The 26,899-nt window shown below is 44.7% G+C and overlaps 2 protein-coding genes across 4 annotated transcripts; both read right to left on the bottom strand.

The window, feature by feature from the left end:
* Positions 1-985: 985 nt before the first annotated feature.
* SLC35H1 (solute carrier family 35 member H1) lies at positions 986-5,263 on the bottom strand. Its single transcript, XM_088523600.1, has 9 exons — positions 5,148-5,263; positions 4,924-5,074; positions 3,851-3,914; positions 3,557-3,629; positions 3,192-3,360; positions 2,867-2,950; positions 2,352-2,527; positions 1,809-1,938; positions 986-1,662 (listed from the first exon to the last, which is right to left on the bottom strand). The coding sequence occupies exons 1-9, from the start codon at positions 5,244-5,246 to the stop codon at positions 1,541-1,543; spliced, it is 1,068 nt and encodes a 355-aa protein (XP_088379726.1). The 5' UTR covers positions 5,247-5,263; the 3' UTR covers positions 986-1,540.
* Positions 5,264-5,646: 383 nt separating this feature from the next.
* Positions 5,647-25,463, bottom strand: ELMO2 (engulfment and cell motility 2). Of its 3 annotated transcripts, none has more exons than XM_088523595.1 (22): positions 25,119-25,463; positions 20,124-20,248; positions 19,936-19,976; positions 19,415-19,487; positions 19,033-19,083; positions 18,024-18,205; positions 14,888-14,987; positions 14,539-14,690; positions 14,146-14,224; positions 13,505-13,540; positions 10,977-11,027; positions 10,565-10,687; positions 9,821-9,955; positions 9,304-9,408; positions 9,119-9,227; positions 8,382-8,518; positions 7,891-8,054; positions 7,696-7,808; positions 7,300-7,407; positions 6,841-6,923; positions 6,449-6,526; positions 5,647-5,859 (listed from the first exon to the last, which is right to left on the bottom strand). In XM_088523595.1, the coding sequence occupies exons 2-22, from the start codon at positions 20,199-20,201 to the stop codon at positions 5,659-5,661; spliced, it is 2,199 nt and encodes a 732-aa protein (XP_088379721.1). In that variant the 5' UTR covers positions 20,202-20,248; positions 25,119-25,463; the 3' UTR covers positions 5,647-5,658. The 3 variants fall into 3 exon arrangements, with proteins under 3 accessions (XP_088379721.1, XP_088379720.1, XP_088379722.1); XM_088523594.1 differs by having other exon boundaries at positions 13,505-13,543; XM_088523596.1 differs by lacking the exon at positions 13,505-13,540.
* Positions 25,464-26,899: the final 1,436 nt, after the last annotated feature.

A 26,899-nucleotide genomic window follows, 5' to 3' on the forward strand; every position in this document is an offset into this window, starting at 1 on the left:
AGCATTGATAAAACACACATCACAGGCTAGCCAGGAACTGGTGGTTCGGAAGCTTGAACTGGGGTAGTTGCACCACCTGCTGTCTGTTCCAAAGAAAGCTGTCAGCATCTAATAGAACATGATTAAAGATCAACAGTGTTAAAAACAACAAAAAAATTATCCTAAAAACTTCAGTTATTTTTGCAGTACATGCTCTTGATTAAAGTCACCCAGAAAGATTCTTTGTATCTGAAAATTATAAAGCAAGAATGGGATAGGGACTACAAAAGCCAACACAGAATAAAGCTTCTTGAAGAGGCCAAGATTTTGCCAGGCAGGAGAACAGCAGTCTTCTCAACCCACTGTGAATTAGCAAGAAGCTAATAGTTGTGCCATAAATTCTACACCGTTCTGTCTTCCTAGCGGCATGCACTAGAATTTGCAGCACTAAATGATCCAATCCAAAAGGACAAAGGGATCAGATTCCTAAGGAAGTCACAACAGTAAAACTTTTTAGGATATAGGGTCTTGGAGATGTACAAAAGCAGACAAGTCAGACTGCTCTCTTGGCTGACACAAACACAGCAGCCTGCAGAAGATCCTCTTTATACTAGAGATCAAGGATTCTGTTCATAGGCAAATATTTTGTGTGCCAAGCCTCAGAAATCATTTGGCATAAAGTAGAAAGGCCAGTGTGAATCTGAAAGGTAGTGAAGTTCAGAAGAATGACCTCTGTTTGTTGAAGCATGGTTACATAATGTACAGACAGAAGGGAATCAAAGTTTTTTATTAAAAAACACACAAAAACAAACAAAAACCACACACACGCCCACTCACGTACTTTCTGCTAAGATTATTCCTCACGCACACCTCCTGTGATGTTCCTCTCTTTCCTGGACCTGCTGGAGCAGCAGTACTCGTATCTCCTTGTCCTTTGCCCATCACCACTCCATTGGATCCAATTGGTCCAAAACACCAGCAGACATTTACTTCTCACCTTATCATCCACACAGAACACTGGTTACCAGAGTCAAAAGCTCTTCTTCCCATTGGTCACGTCTTGGATTCGTGTATGATCGTTTCCTCTCTCTAGGAGAGCGGCTGCCACTTAGCAGAACCGTAAGAGGAGTATAGGAAGATATATCTACCTTCCCGCCTTAGTAGCCAAAGCCTAAAGAATATCAAAATGATCCCTGAACCGCTTAACCTGCAGTTCTCAGACATGCTCACGTTCACTCTACAGTTTGTGACTTACATTCCCATTGTACACTCTTCAGGATTTCCCAGCGAGTGTTTTATAGCATTTCCCATTCTCACCATTCCATTCTACTTCCACAGATCCAGGGCTTGTATTCCAAATTCAATCACTGGAGGACGAGGCACTGCCTGTTTCATGTGCAACCTTCACAGACTGATACTTTAGCAGAACAACAGGACTCTCACCCAGGCCCTGGATTTCCTTTGGGAAGACAGGGACAGAGACTCTTGACCTTCCTCCTAGGCAGCTGTCAGGTACGTCCAACAGGGACGCAGAGCAAGCGACTTTGTGTTTCAGGCTCAGTCACTGCTGCTGTGCAGTTCCAACATCTTCCTCTTCCTCCTCCTCACATTCAGCATGTCGCAGCAGCAGCTCCAGGTCAGGGTTGGAGCTGGACTCTTTGTGAAGTTTCAGTGCTTTTTCACCTGCATGCAGATAGTCCATTTAGTGACTAACTCACTAGAATAACCATGAAACCTAAGATTAGCAAGGAGCTAGGCCTAGGCTTGGCTCACAGGGAAGTTACAGGAACAACTACAGAGAATCAGAAGGGCATTTAAAACATAATCACCTTTGGAATTAATGGCTTTGAGAACGACATGCAGAGAGATTCCTGAAAGACAGACAGCAAAGCCCAGCCAGTTCAAGAGACTGAGGTGGTCTCCCAGCACACGTGTGGCAAGGAGTAAAATGCAGATTTCCTGTGGAAAGAAAAAACATGAGAGGTGTCAGGGCAAGAATTGATGGAATAGGCATGAGATATTTTACAGCGCAAGCCTATATCAAGATGTCTATATTAAGCTACTAATTTTCCTCAGCATATTCCTCAGTGTGGAGAGTTCTAAAAACAGATTCAGGAATAGAATCCAGGTCTGAAGCAAGACAGTGTCCTCCTTACTCACCTTCCTTTCCTCCCAATCCTCCCAGTATCCATAAATCATGAGGCCACGTAATTGAGCCTCTAGGAGAGGCAAGCAAGCTCACAGCAAGAACGAAAACAACAGGAGACCCTGATCCTAGGGCTGCAAGGGTTTGTAGGGTCCCACCCTTCAAAGGCCATTAGGGATGGCACAACACTTGCCTTCTGGCGATAGCACAAGGAACCATGCCTTACCTTAAAAATGCCAGCAATAGAAAGCGTGAGACTAGATGTCCTGGAAACCAAGAGGAACTCAGAAAAACCTAGTCCAAAGGCAAGGATTCCACCCAAGAACAACTTCCCTATCAGGCAGAGCAGCACTCCTGCTTCAGGGAAACGGAAGAGCTTCTCTGACCGAGACAAAGGCAGGCCTATGGAACAAGAAAATGAGTAGTACACGACCTTTGCCAACAGCTGGGATGACCCACAAGATAGGGGTAGGCTGTTCACATGCCACTTTCAGGAGGATGTTGAGATGGTTCTTTAAGACCTTATTTTCACAAGTATACCATGCTACCATTCCTGTATGCTCTTTAATATTTTGCAACACAAAGGCTATCTGTGACATTTTTAACTCAAGGTCTCTAACTACATTGTAAATTTGCAGTGGTTCTCTTATCTTCATGAATTATCTCAGACAAAAAAATGCTGAGCAATCTCCCCAACCATTCCAAAAAGCCGTTCTTGCTTTCACCAATTAACTCACGCACCCTCAAACACAGCAAAGAGAGGGAAGAGCCCCAGGAACATGAGCGGCTGCAGGTAAAACATGGTATCGATGGGGTTCTGGAGTCCTGAAAGAGGAGAATCAGTAACAGAACACAAGAGGCCAGGAGCCTTATTTGCAATGCCCATCCCTACATTGCTGCAGAGGCCAAGCCACTTCCATTGCCCACCAAACACTTCTGTCCCAATTTTCAAATGCCATTTCTTACATACAAAGTATGTATGCAGCATATCTGCAGCAAGGCTACCGCCTCCTCATTCCCCTCCCCACCACCAGCACCATCACCCCCTTCCTAACTCCCTACATACCCAGTTCAGCCTTCTGCATAAGTATCTGTGTGAGAGTCCAGCGAATACCCCCAAGGAAAGAAGCACACAGCACCAGCATGAACCCCTGTGTGTTGAACTGCGTGGACTTGTAGGTGAACATGAAGAGCCCCCCAGCGATGAGCAGAACCACCAGCACCAATGCCACCCTCTGGGTGAGAGCAAACACAAAGTCACTACGGAGACTCCTGGAACTGAACAAAGACAGACACCTCCTCTTCTTCAGATCCATCCACACATTTGCATTCCTCTTCCATTTATATATTTCTCTGTGCTGTATAGCATATTTTCCCTATCTTCCTAGGCCTAACCTTCTGACTCCCTAAAGCATTGCATGGGACTCTTACCACTTCCTCCAGTTTGAAGAGTAGTGAAAACAGCAAGATGAAGATAATGGCAGAGGATTTTGTCATGGTGTAGCTGTAATGACCAGAACACACTGTCAGTCTTTTCCAATTCAGTCCTTCCCAGTAAATCACTATTAGGATCTAGACCACCCACTTCTATATCACTACCAACAGATTATCATTGTTCTCCATGTGCCAACCCCATGAAGCCACATGCCATCCAAAAACTGAACCTGACGGAGCACTTCCCAAACCCCACCAAAGGAATCCCTGGGAGGGGGGATTTGTACTCACAGGGAGACAGTAATGTATAGGAAACTCCAGTTACTCAGACCAATATCCAAGGAAGTTGACAGAGCTAAGGAAGCAAAGAAGAAAACCCTAAAGTTAACCTTATTTCACAGCATAAAAATACCCTGCTCCTTGACCAGGAACATGGAGAGAAAAGCAAACCTAGAAAACAACCAGCTTCTTTAGGTGAACTTTTCTATGCCATCACAACCCAGATATTCTCAACTCTTTATATTTGTCCTGTTTCCTATGGTTAAAGCAGAGCCCAGCACCATGTCAAAAGAACTCATATCGCACAGAATTGCAGGAACAACCCTTGTCCCCCCTGTGACTGAAAGCTGTCGCAGACTTGCAATATTTAAAGTATTTTTGAGCGTATCTGAGTGTGATGGCTTGCAAGAAGGCTGCTCCAAGAAGTCTCAAGAGACAAGTCCGGCGCCAAGCCTCATTAGAGACCCTTAATCCTGGTCCAGCCCTTGCTACAGCCTATTTTCTCTTGTACATAGGTGATCGGAGCAGGATAACCGGGAGCTGCTGAGGCGGCGTGACAGGGCTCCCTGCACGAGCTTCCCTCGCCGAACTCAGCTACCATGGTTCTGCGCACTGTGTATTATGAACCTGTCATGAGGGCCAAGAAGCTGCCACCTGAAAAAGCTACTGAAATAACATAAATGCATAACTTAATACCGACATCACTGAGATGAAATAACCCTCAGGGATAACTTATGGGTATATTCTATAGTGTTCTCGCTGTGTATGCACACACGTCACCTCTGGCTCCTTCACCACGGCATGTCCAATGTGGCCTCCATTCACTTTAACTGATTTTGTCACAACTGAGAGGCATCACTTAAAGCGCAGAGGGACCAGCTGAGCGCGGAGCAGTTACTGAAGCCCCCGGCCATGTCCGCGGGGCTGGGACGGCGGAGCCGCCCCCGCGCCTCCCGGAGGACCCGCTGGCCCCGAGCACAAGCGCCGCCCGGGGCTCCGCGCCCGGGGCTGGCCCTGCTCCGCCGGCGGCCGCCGCCCCGGTGCTGCCCCCGCCCGGCCCGGCCGTTTCCCGGTGCGGCCCCTACCTGCGGGCAGCGCCCGGCGCAGGTAGTCGCCCCAGGAGAGCTCGGCCCGCGGGCGGCCGGTGCAGCAGCGCGCCAGGGCCCGCGCCAGCGCCGCCAGCCCGTAGATGAGCAGGAGATGCAGGAGCGTCATCAGCAGCGGGAAGCGGAAGCTCTGCGGGAACCGACGGCGGGTGCCCGTCAGCACCGCGCCGCCCGCCGCCGCCGCCGCCCCGCCGCCCGCGCACCTTCATGAGCCACTTGTTGTAGAAGGTGATGCCGATGGAGAAGCCGTAGTAGAGCAGCACGAGCGCGGCCGCCAGCGCCGCCCGCCCCAGCGCCGCCATCCCGGGAGCAGCGGCGCCGCCCCCCCGCGCCGCCAGCGTGGCCGCCCCGCCCCGGGGACCGGCCCCGCCCCGCCCCGCGCGCCCACGTGACCCCGCCGGGGGCGGAGCCGCAGCCGGGCCCGGGCCCCTCGCCGGGACGGCCCGAGGGCGGCGGCGGCGGGCGCAGGAACGCGCGGAGGCGGCGGTGCCACAGCAGCGCTACTGGTTATTATTGGAACTCATACAAAAGTCGAACAGCGACGGGACGGGCGCTCGTGCGCGGCCCGCGCGGCTCAGCCAGCACGGCACCGCGCGCAGGGCCCGGCCGGGCGCACCGGACGGCGCTGCAGCCTGCAGCGAGCCCGCGCCGGCACCGCAGGCCCCGCGCAAGCCCCGGCGCGTTGCAGGGTGCGGACACAGCGCGGAGCCCGCATCAGCCGTAGTGGTACACAAAGTCATAGCTGCTCGGCTCCTTAGGGATAGGGGGTGGCGCTTCAGGGATCTGGATGTTCTCCAAGTCCAGAAGTCTCAGTTTCATCTCCATGCTCAGCAGTGTGTCCAGGTCACTCTTGGTCAGCTCACTGGACATGTCCTTCCCCAAGAGCGCGTTAAGCCCATCAATCCAGATACAGTACTGTGGAAAAGAAGAAAAATTCACAATTCCGTGCATAAGCCATAGGTTATATTGAGTCTCTCGCTCCATGCAACGTAGGGAAATATTCCAATATAGCTCCAAAATAGGTAACACAATAGGGAGTTAAGAGGAAAAACAAAACAGACAAAAACAAAACAAAAGAAAACCCACATGCTCAAGAAGTATCCAACGGAAGACAGACACCTAGAGGTAAGCATGACCATGGGCCTCCTGTGAAAGGGTAATGAGCTTATAGGGTGGCAAAATGGCAGGAAAGACAAAGCAATTCTAGGCATTAGGCTAATACAATTAGACTAATAGTGATTTACAGAATGGGGAAGAGCGAACAACCATCTTCAGAGGAAGAAAGAAACTAGTAGCCCAGACCAAGGGAAACTGGTGTAGGAATTTGTTAAAACAGAAGAACAAATGGGAAAAGGGGAAATCACACAAAACATCAGCAACAATATTTAAGAAACGGGTGGAAGACATCCTGCTCAAGCCTCTAATGAGAAGCAACTCATCCTTCTTAGTCTCTAATTACACTGTTAATTGCTTTAGTCTACTGCTAAACCGCCATCTTTCTTACCTCATATTTATTAGGTGCAATGAAGTTCAAGGTCTCATCAGGATCGTACAATATCGAGAAGGCCAATTCTAACACTTCCTGAATGGAAAAGAATCTTTCACTCATTGACTGAACAAAGCACCACAGCACCTTCTGCCTACTAATCCAATGAGCAGTCACGGAACTGCAGCTCAGTGCATTTTCCCAAATCACTATTCTAAGCAACTCTGAGTAGCCCGCAGCATAACAGAGCAGTAGCTATCAATTACAGACTAGCACTGGAAAAAGTCCCAGATATGAGATTTCTGTAAACCATACACGAGAGGTTGCAGTGTGGAAGATTGTGGCTTGCATCCACCGTCCACCACAGTATAGTGTTAGGCATCATTTATAGGCCAAACGGGAGCAATTACCTTGTTCTGTTTCAACGCACTTTTCTCCTTCATATGTGGACAATCCTTCCCTGTGACAATGGCTTTGATGTCTGCAACTGGAACTAGAAGTGAAAAAGTAAGGGTCACAGACAGGAAAAATCCTAACCAAGACCTCTATACCCTTCTCTGCAGGGCTGCTCTCCAGCAGGTCAACACCCTAACTAGTTCTCAATTGACCTCACTCTCCACTCATCTAACCCATACTTCCTGAAATTACTTAGGAGGACGTTATGGGAGACAGTGCCTTACAACATTGGCTGTTACAAAAAATACCAAGTAATTGCCAAGATTTACAAACGATTTGTGTGATGACCAAAAAAAGATCTTATCCCAGTCCAAGCTCTAGATACTTTTTCTCTGGGACTGGTAGTAATGACAGTCTCTACATGGCAAAGCAAAGAGCACTGCTTTTTGCTCACAGCAGTAATCTGGACTTACTTTTTTCCTGTAGCGATTCAAATGTGACTTCACCCTGAGCGTTATCTTCCAGATCTCCATAATGTAGCACCTTGTGATTCAGAGCCAATCGACAATACCAAAATCTTTCTGGAACATATAAAAGTAGCACAAGATGAACAAGATCATTCACACAGAGTCTTACAGCCACCACATTATAGTCTCCCCACCCAATCCCTCCATTCCCCCATCTCCTCAGCCTTGCTGAGGAAAAGTGTACACTGTTGCATCCCAAACTACTGACTGGTATAGTTAGCCAAGATGACCAGCAACAAGCTTCTCTTTCTAGCAACACACCAACTCACAGGTTAATTCACCAGGTCTTACTTATCTTCAGTTCTTCACACAAACAACTGCACAAGACAGTGTTACCCTCACCTTGTCTTCTGCGATTCCCAATTTTTCGAAAGCTACTCCCCTCACAGAGCCTGTTCAGGCGCTGCTGCTTTATCAGCTCCAAGATCTCAGGCTGGATTTTCTCTCTCAGCTCTCTGTCAATAAAAAGAAAAAGGAAGAGTGATCAAGAATGGAAAATGACAGCGTGGAAGGCAACTATGCCCATTAGGCACTTACACAATGGGTGGTGACTGAAAGTCATCCTGGCTCATTCTTTCAGACTGGCGTAATCGCAGAATCTCTGAATAGCTCAAGCTGCGCAGTTTGCTCTTGAACTGGTCCAAGGAGTTGGGTTTGGAGGGGAGAGCCCGTGTGATCTGTTCCCTCACAACCTGCATAACCTAAAGAGATTGGATAGAGACAAAAGCAAGTCACATTCTTGCTGTTTAACAGAAGTAGAGAACCACTGCAGGGCTCAGTAAGTGACCTCAAAGAACAGACAAGAAATAACGGTGGTCAGAAATGTCAACCTACTGATGATTTTGAAGATCTGGAAGCAGGGAGGGGAAAAGACCAGAGGTCATACTAAATAAAGGTTGAACTATTTTCCTTAACAGCTCCAGTCTGTATTCTGTCATGCCTTTTGCCCCTTTCTCTTTACAAAGTATACCCAAGCACACAAGCTATTCTGTTAAAAGTTCTGCCCAGATACCTCTCCTTATTCTAACCTTATTAAAATCTTCCGCTGTTGCCCTCATTTCTTTCCAGGTCTTGTTCAACAGCTGGATGCAGATGGCAAAGAGCTCCTCAAATGCACGGTCATGGGTGAAAAACATGGGGTGATAGTCATTCCGGCCTTCATTGGCTTCAGAAAGAGAGAGAAACCACAGCCATCACAGCAAATAACACGAGAGCTACGAAAAGCAACTAAATCCATTGCAGTGGCAAGAAGCGGATGGTGCACAAGAAAACTAACTCAGAGAAAAGACAGTTCAATGTTTTGTCATCCCACACATAGCCCTTGCAATTATCCCCAGTCTTCACCATGCAAGCCCATCCTACAGATAAACCCTTTTCAGGCTAGTCCTCCAAATGACTGCTTGCAGTTATTCTGCACTTTCCTCTGGTAGTGCTTCTGATCATGGTTAAATGTCTCATAATGCTGCTTTGAGGCTGTCACAGATACTTTTCTCAAGTTTCTGGAGTGTTTTTCATACAATGCCATACAAGACGGCCTTCCACTTGCCTCAGACTTTAGGAAAAGCAAAGCCCATACGATCACATCCCTTCCTTCAATACTGACACTACCAGCAGCATACTGACGTGAAACTACAAGTTCCCCATCTTCACAAGGCAGAAATGAGACTGACTTACAAATGCTTGGGAAACTTAGGCAGACTGTAAGCTACTTCAGGAAGCATCATACCAACAACTTAGAAAGCTGGGAATAAAAAGTGCTACTTACGGAGTTCCCCAACTTGCAGGATCTCACAAAGCATTTTGGTAAGCTCAATGGCACTGCGCCCAAAAGGACATTCATGCTTATCTTCTCGACTACTGTTCTCCAAAACAATCTATGGGAAGAGGATTCAACACACAGCCAGAGTTGCTGAGGTGTTAATATCTGGAAAAAGTAGCAGTTTCACTTACCCTGATATAGGTATCCTGATGAAATTTAGCTAAATAGAGCATGTTGTCCAATGCCAGCATTCCTGGAGGAGTCTGAGTAAAATCCATTGCTGGATTGATGTGATTCTGTGAAAAGGAATAAGCCAAACCAGTCAGTCTCAAGAAGTACCGAAAAGATTTTCTGAATAAAAAATTCCATTTGCCTGTCCCTCAAACCCTCCTTCACATCTGTCCAAGGGGTAGACTTGATACGTGCTGACAACACTATCCAACCTTTCGGTAAGATAGGCTGATTCTGAGTTCCTCTCAAAATAGCTGTACATGGTGCATAAATACCTCCAGAGAATGTGCCTAACTGACCACTAGGATTTAACCAAATAGCGAGTTTACAATAATGTCCTCTGGAGGTTTGAAACTCAGTTACAGAAGTATACTGAAGCAAACAGCTGCTTCAGTTCCTGTTTTCCCACCATTCTGATGTAGATCCCTTAATTTGCCTTTACATGCTCTAAAGCCAGCACTCTTTCTAGATGCATACAGTGAATCCCAGCATCTTGTAGTCCTTGGTGTACATGGCTTTGCGTTTTTCTGTTCCACTGCCAGGTACAGTGTTGCTATCAGACTCTGCATCAAATGCAATTCTTCTCAGTTCGAATATGATGTCTCGCTGTGCCTGAGGGACAGAAGGCAGGAGAACAGTAACATGAGCAATTGCTAGGGTGGCATTTTCACATAATGCATCTGTCCTCAGAGCTTACACAGTGAGCATAAACAGGTACCAAAGGTCAAGTTAATCTCTATATAAGCAGCAATCTATTTCAAAAAGGCAAGTTTTAATACATTGAACTGTCCCAAGTTTAGCTAAAGGCAATTTACAAGTATTCAGATATTGCTAAATTATTCCTCACTTAACATTAAAATGAATCAAACAGCTGAGTAACAGACATCTTAGAAAGTGTCCAGCTTCCTTGAACACTGGATCAACAAAAGCACAGGATAAAAGGATTTGCCCTCCATAGAAGTGGAGGAATCTGTTTGATAGTTGATATCACATTAGCTAAATGAGACACACTTTCCACTGGCTACACTTACAGCCATAAAAGCTCTACAGCATACAGCAAGATAGTGATAAGAGCATCTGAATCTCAAGGACTGCAGTGCAAGGGGTAATTCTGAAACTCTATAGCACCATCTACTCCAAATTCTGCGGAGTTAAGCAGCTCAGGAAACAGCCCCCTTCTAACTTTGTTTACATCAGATCTTATTCAGCATTAACAGTAACCTGATCATTGGGGTCCATCTTGGTCATCATTCTCTCTTCCAGGAGATTAAAGGTCAGAACCTGCAGCACGTACAGCTGATGAGCCATTTCTGTTTTAATCGGACGGTTTCCTCTGATCACATGCTGTAAACATAAAGAATGGGAAAGTGAAGGGAATACAAGCAGACCCTAAGAAGTTAGCTGTAGGCATATGTCAGGCAATATATACAGAGATATACATAAAAATTCTGCTGTTTCAATTCTATATTCCATCATAGGAAGCAGCATGCTGTTAATGCACTTTTGCACAATATATTTGCAATATTTGAAATATTTGCTCTTCTGGAAGTGCCTTGAGGGCAGCAGGATTTACCCTTTATTCAGGTGAAACTGCTAATAAGAAAACACTAGGAAGCACGCATTTCATACTCACATTCAGGATTATAGATCTCAGGTGCTTCTGGGCAAATGCATTAGCCATTTCCTGTTGGGGATTTAGAAATGAAATCAACATGAGCGAAATATGAGGAAAATACCAACATCATGCAAAAAGGAGAGGAAGAATGAAGCCTATGAACAGGAGATGGCACTGGCACATGGCAAATTGCTTTTACTACAGATGGTCTGTAGCACAGGGGTTTCACAAAAGAACAAGCATCAAGTTGGGATGCAAGGGCCACCTTTACCATGGCATATCTCTTGGATGGTTGTCCTACCAACAGACAGGAGGATAGTTCAAGAAAACAAGAAATCTTGGCCAAGTACTGTAATGATCAAGAGACACGGCAGCAGGGAGCGTTCTGTGCACTGCCCAGAAAGTCTGGCAGCTGCAGCAGAATTTTTGCAAGGAGTATGCCACAGCAGAAAGAGGGACCAACTTTCTGCACCTGGACATACACCCAAGGTAACATGGACCAGAGGGGCCAGTTCTCCCGAACCTCCTCCAAAACTCTTCCTCTAAAGCTTACACTTCGTCTCAGTTCCTAAAGAGATTTTTTTAAAGTCAGCTGGAGGACAATTTGCAGAAATAATTCAGGTTATTAAAATAAGGAGTAAGTAATTTTCATGATTAAAGGAAAACTTTCAAGAAAGTTTCCGATTACTACTTTTAATGAATGGCTTCCTTCCCCAGATGAGGTTTGTTTCCCAGTCATCAAATCATGATGAGAAATAGGTTTAACTGCCTGCTGCAAGCCTTCAGCACTCAGATCAGTTGCATATGCACCTGCAAAATCTAACCTTTCTTTTCCTCATTAAGTCCTGAAGAAGTGCTCTTAAAGAATCAACAATCTGATTACACCTGCTAGTAGAGCAGTACAAAAGCTAATGTCAAGATCAACTATTATCAAAGGTTGCTGGCATAAGTAAAACCACCGAGTAAGGAAAATGCACTGGGTGATGTGTCATCTGGAAGTCCAAAAGAATTGCCAGTTTGAGATCTCTTGATACTCCTATGCTTTGTAGATTGAGAATCAGAACCAGATGTGGAGTCTCAAGATAATGTAACCAATCAGCTGTCCAATCTGAGCAGTCTAAGACTGTTAAAATTGTTCATATCAATCTTTCTCTTAACAAGTTGCATAGGGAGTATGGTCAAATGCATATATTATAGTAATAATATGGACTGAATGTGAAGCTCTTTTTGGTAACACATTACTCAAGGCAGGAATCTCCTAAAATAGAAGAGTGAACTGGCTGATAGCCAAGCCATAGCGGCTTCTAGTTCAAAAGGGCTTATATGTTACATACTATCAAAATGAGTCAGTGCTTGGGTGGAAGGTATCCAAGAAACATCTATATTAAGTAGGAAGCGGTTTCAGAGGTAGTACAGAGCCCTCTGAGTTACTGTTTACTGTTATTCAAGAAAGGTACTACTGTACTAGAATAAGACCTGCTGTTAGAATCTGTTCATGCATGCAACAAACAAAATCCATGCTCTAAGGAATTAGTTTTTACACAGAATGAAGTAACAGGTAATGAAACAGATAAACAGCAGGAAAGACAACAACAATTAAACAACCTTGAATAGCTTAGTAAGAAGCATAACCACAACAGAGCTCAACCTCTGTGTTGTGCCAAAACTGCTGAACAGGATCCTGTGTGTGCAAGTGGCCGAGGGGAATGAAAGATTCCTTGGAATCTGTTTTTTTTTTTTTGGATAAAGTTTAGTATTTAAGTTGAATTGAGACAAAGTACTACATTTTTCCTCAATAGAATGTGTTAATCATATTCATTAATAATTTTAGAAATGATGCAATTTAAAACCATAGTTTCCACTATTGCAGGGACTGACCCAATGCAGTATTCTCTGCACTTCCCAAGAAATCTAAGTGCAACAGAATCTGACCCATATGGTTCCAAATCAACCTGTTAACATCACAGGTGATTTCCCTTGGAGGAAAAAATAAAAACAAACCCAAACAAAAAAACCCACATTCTTACAATGGAGTACCCTTGAAATAGAGGTCACGAATCAGGCAGAATACCTGCTGCAGCCCCAAGACTACCAGCAGTGAGTTTTGTGACTGTTCTCCAGAAACATCTCTGCCATTATAAGGGCCCAGCTGCATATGAAGCTAACCTTAAGGTATGTTAGGTTTGTGGTGCAAACTCGCACTTCAGTAAGTTTAAAGTGATCCAGACTCCTATAGATCTGGTTCCAGTTTACTTGATCAGCTTTGTACTTTCCAAAGCTTACAAAGCCTAAGCAATCCTTTTTATGAATCATCCTTAATATGTTTAGTGTGTAAGTTATTCAGATCTCTCATACTACCGAATATTCTCTCCCTTAGCCCCCTCCAAATCGGAGGGCATCAGCAGCAGTCCACCCCACCTCCTCCCTAGGCTCATCCACTGTGTGAAGTCTGTGTGCAGCACCCGTGGGGTGCAAGGAGGATAACTGCAGAGAAGCTATCATGCCTATAGCTATGCATGACCAGCCCCCAGGCCTGGGTTACTTACAGTGATGGGCAGGTCTAGCGGGTTAAGGAACTTGTCCTGCTGGCGGAAAGCAAAAAGGCACAAAGAGAAGCAGACAGGATTTAGCTCAGAGTCCAGGGGAAGAGGGAAAAAAAAAAGGCACAAAGGGGGGCACTAGAAAAGAAAGGCTTAACACAGCAAAGCTACACAATACAGACATATGCACATCTTGCACGTAGCTGAGATTTCTGGAATTTCCTCAGAGTATGATAGGTGTTTTATTTCTTACATTTGCCAGCAGGGACATCCCCATAAAACTTAAGAAAGGTCATTTTATTCGGTAAGTACATACAATGCCAAGGACACTACCCATAGCCTCCCTCTATCTTGTATTAATCTTTCATATATTTTTCCACCCTCCAACCCCAAAGAATTCTGTGCTGGGTACAGGATTACTTGCTGTCTCCCAGGCCTTTCATATTTCCTCATCTCTTCATCACAGATGTGCTGTTTCTTTATCATTTGGGTGGACTTTTTTCTTCAGTGCTGACATATGGGAACAGCATTTAAGCACTTGGCAAAGTCTGAGATCTGCCCTGCCCAGACAACACAATTTCTGAGACAAAGTAAGCAGCCAGCCAATAACCATTATTGAGATTTAACATTAAGAAGGAAGTACAGACCTGCCTCTTGTCCTCTGGTGCCTTCAAGAAGAGGGCATTGATTAGGGCAATGGCGTATGTCTGAATCTCTTGGTTTGAGCTGCAGAAATAAAAATGCGAGGGAGCTCAGGCATAAGAGCAGAATTGAGATTATTAAGCATTACAGCCTACTTTTTTGCCTGCAAGTACATTTACTATAGCTGTCTTGTGGTTCAATGAACGTGTAGGGTCCAAGTAATCTACCTTGATATCGTTTCACCCTTCAGGACAGATACAAAGAGCTGACAGAGAAACTGTTGTCTGATAACTACGTTATTCAGAAGTGTGTTTTAAATGTAAAAGAATGTATTTTTAAATTGACTGAGTCTAATGAATTGATTTAGATCACGCCACTCTTGGTGGGTGGACACTCACACTTGTAGATGAGAGATGAGCTGCCCCACGGTGATCTCTTCCGCTATCTTCTGATACAGAGTCTGACTGTTCAACACCATGCTCTCTAGGATGGCTAGGGATCGCTGGAGGATGGAGACATCTACCATAGGCTGACTCACATACCCTGCAATCTAAAATCACAAGAACCAGCAAGTCATTTGACAGCCATCCAGGAAACCTGTGTGTTTCAGCTAAGGGACACATGGCTCAGAAAGCTGAGATGAAGTCTTTAGAGCACACTGTGCTCTGAGTCATATTGCTGTTCCCGAAATCTGCATTAAAGCATAAAATGAAATGGTGCTTCTTGCCTCCCTTTGCGCAAGCTCACCTGTTTGATGAAGGTTATTGAGACCATGTCCCAGGAAACAATGCCATGGTCCATGAGTTCCAAGAAGGCAGTCAAGGTGAATGCCAACATCTCACTGTAACTGATAAAATGAAGAATGCAGTTAAGAGATTTGCACACAGAAAAAGAGAAAAAGCTCATCCAACCTGCAAAAAAAATGGCAAGAAAAGAAATGACACCACCTCCTCCTAATAAAAGACTACAGTTTGGCAGCTGGGAAAGCAATAAAGTATCTCCATTTATGCTTTTATTATTTTGCGGAATCATTTGATCCAGCCACCAGAGGCTGACAACTAAAGGAATAACAACAGAAGCAGCAATACAATATTTATTCCAGAGCAGTTTAGTGCACAGTACCACTATTTAAATTCAACACTTTAATGACATGGAAGGGAAAAAAAAAGTTTTTAAGCTGAATGCCGCTGTATTGAACAATAACAACAACAACAGAAAACCTTGAAAATGAAAAAGCCTTTTAAAACTATCAACTTTAAAAAATGTAGACCACCTGCAAGTGTTGTTTTTTGTTTTGACTTTTTTTTTTTTAAAAAAAAAAAAAAACAGTCCAGAGTAAATTTAACAAAACAAGCAAAAATCTTTGAAAAAGGTAACTCATCCATACATATACACACACACACACACACAAAATAAACAAACATACATGTGTTGTAATATCAGAGAAAATCAAGCAAAAGTACCAATCTGCAGATATAGGGACATGAGTTCAAACAAAACTCCAGAACATATGAACTGTGGAAAATCTAACACAGAACCAGAATTGAGCAAAATCTATAAAATGCAATGAAAACATTTTAGGTGACAATTTTTCAAAATACAAGGCTCATATTAAAACTTTAAAAGGGCTTTCAGTGAAGATAATTATATCAGAAAAGCCAAGTGAATGATGTGCATCACTGTTCACCATAAATACGACTAGAGAAATTTCCAAACCAGAGTTGATTTGTTTCCCTCCCCCCACCTTTAAGGGGGAGAAAAGTTTTCAAATGTGTAATTTTAACACCACTATATTTTAGAATTAATGAAATTAATTAAAATTAAAAATAATTAAAAAGAAAAATAAGTCTCCAGGACCAGATGATTTTTACTCGAGATTTCCAAAGAAACTAAAATATACCATTATTAAACTACTAAAGGCACTGTACAGAAAGTGGCAAATACAATTCAAAATTTTTAAAGAGGACACCAGGGGAACTCTGAAGTAGCACACTTCAGAAATTCTGGCACTCATAAGCAGAAAGATGTGAGAACTAGAATAAAAGAATACTACTACTAAGAGGAAGAAGCAGTGTCTAACAAGGAAGAACTGCCACACACAGCTTTTACAGAGGGAAGTTGTGTGTCACATATATCGAAGCTCTCTGAACAAATCAAATGGGACAGGATGAGAACAGTTTACATAATAGTACTTTTGGACTTCCAAAAAGATTTTAACAAGGTACTTCACTGATGGCGAAAAACAAATAAACAAACAAAGCCTTCAGCTGTTAAAGGGTAAAAGCAAAAGCCCTTTCTTGGATTAAGAGATAACTAAAAGATAAGGAACAAAACAGGGTAGGTTACAAGGGCAGGTTATAAACTGACAAAAAGTAACAAGTTACCCCACATCTGCACAGTAGTGCTGGAAAGAGCTACTGGGAGAGATGGAAAGAATGATTAGCTCTCTGGAATGGCTCCCATAGAAGAGAGTTTTAAGGGACACAGTTTTACAGACTCTTTAACTTAGCAGAGACACGACTAAGGGCTGATACTGTCATCTGAAAAGCAAATTCACTGCTCAGTGTTCTATAAACCAATAATCACACACTTAGCGTCATTCGCTCATTTATTTCAGAGCTGTGCAAGTCCAGGTGCCCAGTGGTTTCCCACAAATCCAGCACATGCTCCCGACATCCCAAACTGTATTTACACAATCAGTAATTTTCCCAAGTACATCCCTCTTACACTGATTGGTTAGTAATTTACATGCAATTATAATATTGCTTACTTATCGTGCCCACCATGATGCAGGCCCTCAGAGGAAGGGTCTTCACCTGCCTGAGGGTATTATAATGAAGATGATTCACTTAAGGATACATGGACCTCGGGTATTCCTGCCAAGTTTGTAATGTGTAAAAAACATTCTGACAGTTCCAGGCTGTCCCTGGTTAAAGGATGCTAACTGTCTGTTCTACTGATCAGTTTCTTCCCTTCCCATTCTACCAAGACACAGGGGACATCTGCTCTACTTAGTTTTAAACAAGGTGAATCATCCTACCACATAATTCATCCTAATCCTACAGCGATACGAGAGAGATATGTATGGTACAGAGAAGATTAAAGAGAACATTTACAACTTTTCACAAAAAAAATCTGCAGAGAGAAGCAAATGAATGTTAGGTGACACGTTTAAAATAAAGGAAGTATTTTTTTCTGTATAGCACAGGGAAGTGGGGAACTTCATTTCCACACAATACTGTAAAGGTCAAAAGCAGAAGTGAATTAACAACAAAAAAAAAAGTAATGAAAGAAATGTCCAAGGTTCTTAAAATAAACAAATACAATTTCTGGGTGAGAAAACCCAAAAAGTGAAAACTGCTGGAAACTGGAGACTATTTAGTGATATTCTCTCTGCTACACTTTTGTTAGTCCTTTCCATTTCTTGAGATAAACAGACCTTCAGCATAGCCCAGTATGGCAATTCATCCCAAGACACAGCCCAGAAAGTACCAATTGCCTATATGAGAGCCAGCAACTTCTGCCTGCTGTTGATTTGCACACACATTCCAGCAGTTCAACAGTAGTACATCTGAATGCAATTGCAGGTGTTTTTTTCATGAGCTACCTTCTCACTTAGACCATAGATTAGTAACTATGCTCTGGGAGAGCACAAGAGAAGTGATATAAGCCACCTAAAATATCCAAGTGACTTTTCAACACAAGTTTCACAAAACACAACTGTTTCCCTTTTCCTTCTTGAGATTTAGAGTGGAAAGCCTTTATCTCAAATACTACATTTGCTGCCACGTTAGTTGCTTAATGCCACTTCAGCAAGTAACCCTAGATCCTTATTGAGACCCTACTCCATTAGCCCAACAGTCCTGTAATAGAGAAAACTTACTGGGACAGAAGCTTGGTCCCACTCTCCACAAGCCGTGTCAGCACTGTAATCCCTTCCATGTTGATGAACTCTGTGGCAAAGGTGACATCTGCTGAAAGTTTAGCCAGTTCCTTCATGGCATCCAGTCGAGCTTCCATACTGTGCGACTGGACCCTCTCCATCAGCTGGCGAGCTGCCCTAGACTGGGAAGAAACAGGGATGTTCCCTGATACAAACTAGTCGTCCACAGACCGAGTTCTGCCAACCACGGCAGCACTCTGCCAGGAGTGCTTGGATACAGATAGAGCCGACCAGCAGATAAGTCAAATGTTATTTTACATATTAGGGTAAAAGATCATTCCATCTCCGTAAACTGGATGGAGGTAGATATAGAAAGCTAGAATGAGACCAGTAAAGAAATCAGATGTTAAAAAAATCTCTTAGATTCAAAGAGATCAGCAATATCCTCTCCTGTCCATTCTGTGCTTCTTCCTGTTCTATTTACCCTAATTCCATGAGCTTCAACAAAATAGAGAGCCCTCCATTCCCAGTTAGACACCATAACATCTGCCTAAAAATCTTTAAGAACTTCAATGAAGGAAGCTGCAGCAAGTCTACAGAGGACAACTGGTTGAGGACACAATGGGAAGAATTCACTCCGCTGGATCAAATTCATCTATTATTTTTCTTTCTGCAGTAAGGCACCAGTATTGTTGCTTTCCAATTCATACTAATTATGCTTAAAATGAGAATGTGTTTGTCAGGTGCTTTGTGACATGCTAACCTAGGAAATACAATAAAAACACAGACAGGATTTATTTATAGTAAGTCCTATGAAAGGGCAGAGTGTTGAAAAGATAAGATACACATGCCACAACCAGAAAGAAAAACAAGAGTGTTCATCTCACTGTGCAGGTTAGACCACAACAAAGGTGGGTGGTTTGGGGAAAGGGAAGGAGAAAGGCTGAAAGGCAACAAAGTGCCTATTGTAGCAAGGTAGCTACTGAGAGAGATGCGAGAAAGCATTTACCGGGGAAACTGCCAACTGAAGGATAGTTCCATTCTTGATGTCACAGCGAGTCTGAAAGAAAAACATAAACTTTAAGTTACAGTAAACTGGAAAAAAGGAATGCAACTGCATCTATAGCACACATTTGTACACCTGAGTAAAGGAGTTTCTATACCATACAAGCCTGCTGAGGGTATTGAATGAAGCCGCTGTGTTCATGCACTCATGGGCATACAAACAGAGAAGTGCAAGGACTCCTCAGTTGAATGACAGTTTTAAAAAGTCTGAAAATTTTTGATACGAAAGACAATGCCACTTATGGAGTAGGGACAGTATTACCCACAGCACTACACCAAGGAATCCTCCACCCACGCAGAACATCAGCAAATTTCTTCACACTGACCTGCTCTGTGATGTACAGCTGAGGCCCATCAGCATACCGTAAGGTGTAGTATTCTGGATTTGGCAGTGACCACCTGGCAAAGGAAAAGGATACATGAGTTTTTCTCTTCTCTTTCTTACGTTTCAGTAAGAAATAGAAGCTTGATCCTGGGAAGGTAGGAAGAACAAGCAAGGCCTCTGCAATGGAAACCACGGCTCCCAGTGAAGAGAAAGAAAAACTTCCTTTCAGGGAGGACTTCAGCCTCCTTTAAGTTAAGCTCTGTGGAAACTCTGAAGAAGAATGTACTGCAAGAGTCTGAGGGCATACATACATGCATGTGCAAAAGAGGAATAATGGTGTCAAACTCCTGTTTTTCAGGAGATGATTTTGTTCCTCATTAAACCCCAGCTCATTCCATAGCCAAAACTTGGACTAGGCAGCATGGATCACGCTAGAAGCACATTGAAAAGTAGCAGAGACTTTCCACAGCACCCCAGCAAAACTTGTCAGGGGGATAAGGCCTCCCAGAGAATTAGACTCACCCATCACAGACCTCCTTGATGATGGACGCAAGGGGCCTTTTCTAGAACAGAGAGAGAGAGTCCTCAGTACCACATTCCTCTCAACCAGAAAGAAATATTGTCCTTTTCTGCTCTCCCCACATTCTTCCATCAAGTTTGCAGGGCAGAGAAGAAACCAGTGCCTCTCCCGTTTGGTTACCGGTTCTTACCTGATCTATTTCCAGCAGTTGGGCATTGGCTCCTGGCCACTCAACAGCTACTTTCACAATGTCTGAGGGTGGTGGCATTGCTCCGGACTACTCTAGGTGCTTTATGACAGCATGCACTCTCACACCTGTTAAGAGATAAGCAGAGAGCAGCTTTCTCTTAGTTGTTACATTGCACCTACCATCGGACTTCAAACAGCTACACAAAACCAGTCTGATGGTTTGCTGGGCCTGCTAGACACAGGTTAAAAAAAAAAAAATCATCAAGCATACTAGAGACTATGGTCTCATCAGCATGGCCAAAACAGCACATTGTGAAATTGTATGTCAACCTTACTTTCTAAGGAATACTTTTGGTAATTTGTACTCACACAAGAAGGAACATGACTACAACCAATAAAGCCCCATCTGCACCCACTGTCTATACTCCCAGGTCAGCTTGGGGGATTGATAAAACAACAGCTTCCTAGGTTCACCTACTAACTTTGTGTGAGAAAAGAAATATACTGATCACATATTTCCCGCCACAAGTGATCCAAATATTTTTTGAATTATTTTCCCCCATGGGCTGATGATTATTGATGTCACAATCACACTTCTCAGATTAGTCAGACTAGCAGCAATTAGCTTTATCCCATTCCCTTTCCATAACATCATAAATACCCCCAAAAAGAATATCCATGATAACAGAAAAAACTACTTCAGGCTTGCTCTGGAAGAGCACCTTTTCACTGCTATGTCTGCCTTAGGGCACAACCTTGTGCCCAGGGTTCGGTCCCACATGTTGTGAGACATGCTGCTCTGTGATTCATCTGTTAGTAAGAGGCTGCAATTTATTTGCTCATCTCTGTTTTAGTCCTCTCCTGGGAGGAAGAAATGGTCCTGCTCTCTCCCACTGAGCCATAACCAGTTGTCGTGTGGGAGATGATCCTCCCTGCCAGCAGTCCTCAGGTACAAAACCTTCAAGTTGTCAAAACTTAAATCTGACCAGCCACAAAAGAAGTTCTGTCCTTAGAGACTCTTTCTGAGGCTCAATAATAAGCATGCAAAGTACAATTCCCAATCTCCCATGGACCACACACTTCCCATTTCCCGGAATACACACCAGTCAGTGCAAGCAGGGACACTGTTTAGTGATTAATAGATTAGCCTGATTTCTTTGACCAGCTGAGAAAAGGATGTTGAGACAGGCTAAGGCCTGAAGGAAAAGCAGCAACCTTTGGAGTCTTCCTGAAGCAAGACGAATGCCTGCTAAAAGGATGTACGGAAAGGAAAACTTCCCACGGATCAGCAAAGACCAAGCAGCTACAGAGACACCTGACCCACGATTGTGTTCTATATGATTCTCTTGGAAAAGGGCATTTTATGAAACCTGTTGAGTCTAACACATAAGTTGCATGTGTGTGACCAATGTAAGATGACTGTGAAGAGATGGACAGATGATCCAGAGTAACGGAGTTCATGCCTATCCCCTCTCCTCCCTAGGAGAGACTGGTATCACCATATGGATACATGCCAACCCAGCTGTGTTAACACTGCTCTGCTCTTGCATTGGCACACACACGTGTGTGCACACCCTTACCAAACCCTCACGACTTGACCGGTTGAGGCAGCTTCCTCACCCACGATTTTCAGACAAACTGCAGCTCTCCTTTTTCTGGCTCCAAGCCCGGGATGCTGTGGTCTCCTGTGCAGCCTTCGGCAATAGTCACATTACAGTTACTCCTATCTGCTGAAACTGAGGACATGGGAGGATAAGTGCAGTATTTCTACAACAGCCAGACCTGAGCCATACTACTATCCCACCCCTTGAAAAGTAATGGAGTCCCTGCTAAGATCAGGGTGTGACAGTGTAAACTTGTCACTTGCTCAGGAAAAGTGTCATGCTGCAAAGTAGCTCTATTAATCACCTCGCATCTGGCAAACCAGATTCTTATTTCACCATGTTCCAACAACATACAACTTTCTCCTGCTCACAGAGATGGATACATTCAGTGCTCCTTATGGCCTCTTTCCTTTTTAGCATCAATCTGAGAGCTGCTCAAGTTTCCATAAACCCACAAAGTGACACACCTCCCATGGAAGAGTGACAGTCAAGATGAAGCACCCAAAACCCACTCAAGTTATGTTCAGCCATGTCAGGTTCTCACAGTAAAAACATCTTCAACCTTCCAGATAAGTAGCACAGTGTAATGTACCAGGTAAGAGCTGGCCTTGTGTACAAACAACAGTTTGCTGCAGCAAGAACAACAAACCCAGGAGAAACATTTCAGTCAGACCAAATGGGTCTGCAGAACAATGACAGAAAAGCATAGTTATAGTGATGCCTATTAAAAAGGATTTAAAAAAGAAAAAAACAACAGAAGTAAGTTAAAATCTACCAGTTACACAAACAATTGAAGTTTTACCATCTTCATCTTTACAACAAACACAAACAGTTGTCCTTCAGAAAATCTGCACCAGGTAAGAATACTCCAGCTTGACCAAAATGAAGTCACACAAAAGAAATGCTCAGATGAACTCAAATAGAAGAGAGTTTCAAAGAGCCCTGCACAGCGACAGAACGGGGCTGACCAACAAAGAGAGAGCACCAAGTGCATGCTGTACTGTGGAGATGCTGTCTCTGTGCCAAGGAGCAGGTGTTAACTTATTCCCTTTTTTTTTTTTTAAAGCAAATTTTGATTAGCACTGTTCTAGCCTCTCACTCCAGGAGAAAAAAATAACCAAGCAATTTCTTCTTTGCTGGGAGAGACTTGTTAACATAGAGCAAATATACTCACAAGTGGCCTCGAAACACACAGCTGCTGCTGCCATTTTCATACCCAGAACAATCAACAAATGGGCCTGTATCCCTTTCTTCTACACTCACCCTGAAGCAGCTGGCTGCTTCTGTCCAAACAAGTAAATTAGTCATTAAGACAATAAAGCATATGGAAGACAGAAGGGAGTCTTGCCCCATGATTTAGACAGAGGAAGTGCTTACAGATTTGCAGTACCTAGAAAGACAGGAGTGGACTGAGACATATTTAGGAAACTGCCACCCTCTGTACAGCATTTATTACTGGGGTTAGTATTGACAGTAGGCTTTACCTAGACCAGTTATCCCCAGGCTGTTCATAAGACAATGCCCAATACCTGATATTGTGTGCATGCCACACTGCAAACGAGGAGTTCTCTCATCCTAAATACCTTACTTTCATTATTGTCCAAGTACACTGTAATAATGAGACAATGCAGATTCAAAAAGTCTGTTGAACCTATGAGCTCTATAGCCTCAACGCTTTATCTGATCCTTTTGCATAGGACAGAAAATAATCTAATTACATGATTAGTCAGTCTTCCTTCTCCTGAATTGCAGAAGGACAGACATTCACACAGCTGTTGCAGTAACAACCTGAAAGAGAGGTGACTTGTCAGCTAAGTCTTTACCCACACTACACCAATTACTAGTTTACAAGTAGTACCACAGCTTTCTACGCATTCCCTAGACAAAATGCACAATGTGCACGATAGGCACAAATCTACAGGATGTACAAGTTTTCATCCATTAAGTTTAGAAACAAACGGGTACCAAAATGGTACATGATTTCCACTCAGGTCTCCCTTCGGTTCTCTCCCAAACTTGAAAGCCTGAGATACCACAGCCAAGCTGCATACGCCAACTACCTCCAATAAACCCACAGGTTCACAACAACTGAAGAAATACTGGCTGCTTCCATGAATTAACCCACTCATGACTAGAAACTACCTAAAACCAATCTGCAGTCAGGGCACAGCAAATACATAGCAAAAGAGGCAAGGCCCAGAGATCACCTCCTGGAATATCAAGATCTGAATTGATAAGTCTTTTACCTAATATAGCTAATTAGTATCTGACCAATTATCACTCCTTCCTTCAGTCTCTTCAAGTACAGTCACAGTTTATTTATATTGCAACTCATCCTACACATTGCTACAGAAGCCCTCCAGATTAGGGGTGTAAGTTAAAAGAAGTCTGGGCCAGGGTACAAGGAAAAATAGTGCTTCACACGCCACAGCAAAAACACTCAGATTATAGGTAGAAGCCTTTACAAATCTCTAACACCCCTTCTCCCTTGCGGAGAACATGCATGGCTTAGGGTCAGGAACCAAACATTAAACTAAAACATTAAGACTGTGGAAAATTCTACAGAACTATAAAGGTTCCTGTTTCATTAACAAGAAGTGTCACAGAAGTTGGCACACAGCTCCTAGAAACAATGTACTCTACCTGCAGCATCTTTGCCAAAGCAAGAAACAAGCAAGGTTTCACTATAATACTTTCACATCTCGATTAAAAAAGAAACAAAAACCGAAAATCTTTCAGTTGCATACAAGCTCAGAAAATAACTCAGCATGACACATTAGACTATATTTGCCTTGAACTTCTTCCACAAATGAACACCCCCTTACGGATAGAAACCATGTTCCCTAGCCCGGCCAGCAAACATACATGACAACAAATATGTAAGTGAAAGAAACGGAGCTTGAAGACCATTTCACTGGACAGCAGTACCACAGAACAGATATCATATGGTCCTACTGAGGAAGAGACTTGAACACTGAAATGAACTAATTAACGTCAGAACCCAAAGAATTAGGAATTAAAAAAAAATGAAAGAGCTAGGAAACTCATCAGGCAGCTTGCGTCAAAGCCCTTCAAGGATCTACACATATCAGTTACTCAGCAGAAGCTTTCCAGAAGAACAGAACAGAAGCTGGACTAAAGACACAAAGGGTACTTTAGGGCAACCTCTTAATGAGGAATTGTCTGATGAAAATGTTAGTTGAAAAGATTTCACTATATGTCTGCAGATAGGAGAGGTAACAGATGTTAAAATTTAAATTGCATGGCATTTTGCAGTGCACCACAGCGTTATATCTGGTAAGACAACCTACATAGCTTCTGACCGTTTAGAAGCTCCTGGGATGCAGCACTGAGGCTGCAATTCTCTGCAATAATCACTATCAGTCACTTACTGGTCTCCCACAGCACATCCTTCTCAATAACAGCATGTAAGCAAATCCCAATTTTTCCACACAGAGAGAGTAGCCAAGCTGAAATCCATCAAAGATGAATTCACTCTGCTTCTGCAGAACAAGGTCCTTCACACAAAGCCGTGGTGTAGGGGTAGCTGCAATGCAAGAAGAAATCAGCAGAGCAGCTCATAACACACTATTCAAAAGACTCCCCAGAAGCAGCAAGCTAAAACAACTAGAGTATTTTTGCCTATTCACCAACTCAGTCTTCTTTTCATTACAGACAAAGAGCAAAGCGTGCTGCACATGGAATGAAAATGAGGAGGATGAAAGCACATTCCAAAAAAAAAAAAAAAAAGCCAAGTAGAAATCCCCAATTGACTAGTGAATAGCTGCAGCTTCACAGATGCAGCAAAACCTTCTAGTCCATTCTCAGCAAGCACCCAGGTGGCAGTAGCAATAGGAAGGGCAATCCCCCCTACACAGGTTAAATGACAGCAGGACAGTGACCAACGAGACAAGCATGCAGAAAAGACACTTCCTCCACTGTGTGGAAGGAGGGGGCCCCAGGCATAAAAGTCCTACCCTAAGGCTAGAGGAGAGTTTTCACCTTGTCTCTTGAAGCTAACAAAGAAGAAACACACTTTACCTCCAAAATCAAAGAACAACCTGCTGCTTTCCAGAATATCATGTTCTCCACCCCACCAAGGCTCCCTGTGGCTCTACCCAGCTGTAGAACACTAGAAATTGCATGACACTCAACCCCTCTCTCTCTTGCAAGTGCCAACACAGTTGGAAACAGACTCCATCCCAGCAAGGACAGGAAGAGTAACAGGCTAAAGGGAGTACTGTTTTTTTTTTTTTTAAATTATTACTTTTAATCCTTCAGGAAAGCTGAAGAATGTGTGCGACTTCAGTCCGCAACACCCGCAGCTGAGAACAAAACCTGCTCTGGGGCGCCGATACCAGCATTTCCTCACAATGCGCTGCCCGCTCCTGCCTCAGGCCCATCTAGCCCAGCCGCTCCACAAAAGCCAGGGCAGCCGGGCAGGGCGGCGCGGCGCCGCAGCCAGGCCGGAGCCTCGCAGAGGACCCGCCGCTTCCCTGGGCCCGCCAGAGGAAGGGGCCGCGCGCGCCGAGCGGCAACAGGCCCCGCGGGGCCAGCCCCGCCGCCTCCGCCCAGCGCGGTGCCCGGATCCAGGTCCGCGGCGGCCCGAGACGCCGCCGCGCTGAGCTCCACCCGGGCCCGGCCCCCAGCCGCGCTCACCCGCTGCGGCCTGGCCCGGCCTGGCCCGGCCCGGCCCGGCGCGGCCCCGCCGCCAGCCGCTCCGCACCCCGCTCGCCGCGGAGGCTCCCGGCCGCTGGCACCGCCCATTGGCCGCGGAACGCGCGTCACGCGCTCCCGGCGTGCTGCCATGGCGACGGGCAGCCGCTCCGCCCGGCCCCGCCCCCAGGCAGGCCCCGCCCCCAGGCCTCGGAGCCCCGCCCCAGGCCGGCCCCGCCCCCAGGCCTCGGCGCCCCGCCCGGCTTCCGTCGCGGCCAACATTTTATTTCTCGCGGCCAGCAGGGCTCCCGTCCCCGGGCTCCGCACAGTTAACGGATCTAGGACAAAGCGGCGGCGGCTGCTTCGTCTTTTGTCCCAGCACCGCGGGGCCGCCCCCGCCGCCTGCCCGGCCGCCCCCGCGCAGCTATCGCCTCTGCAGGCCGCGCCACCAGAAGCGCGTTCGAGCCTTGCCGGAAGGGGCTGTGCGCGGGTAGCGCGAGGCCGCCGCGAGCGGAAG

Source organism: Tinamus guttatus, unplaced genomic scaffold (assembly GCF_059628265.1).
Source record: "Tinamus guttatus ecotype Peru unplaced genomic scaffold, ASM5962826v1 Tinamus_guttatus_pri_ptg000194l, whole genome shotgun sequence".
NCBI lineage: Eukaryota > Metazoa > Chordata > Aves > Tinamiformes > Tinamidae > Tinamus > Tinamus guttatus.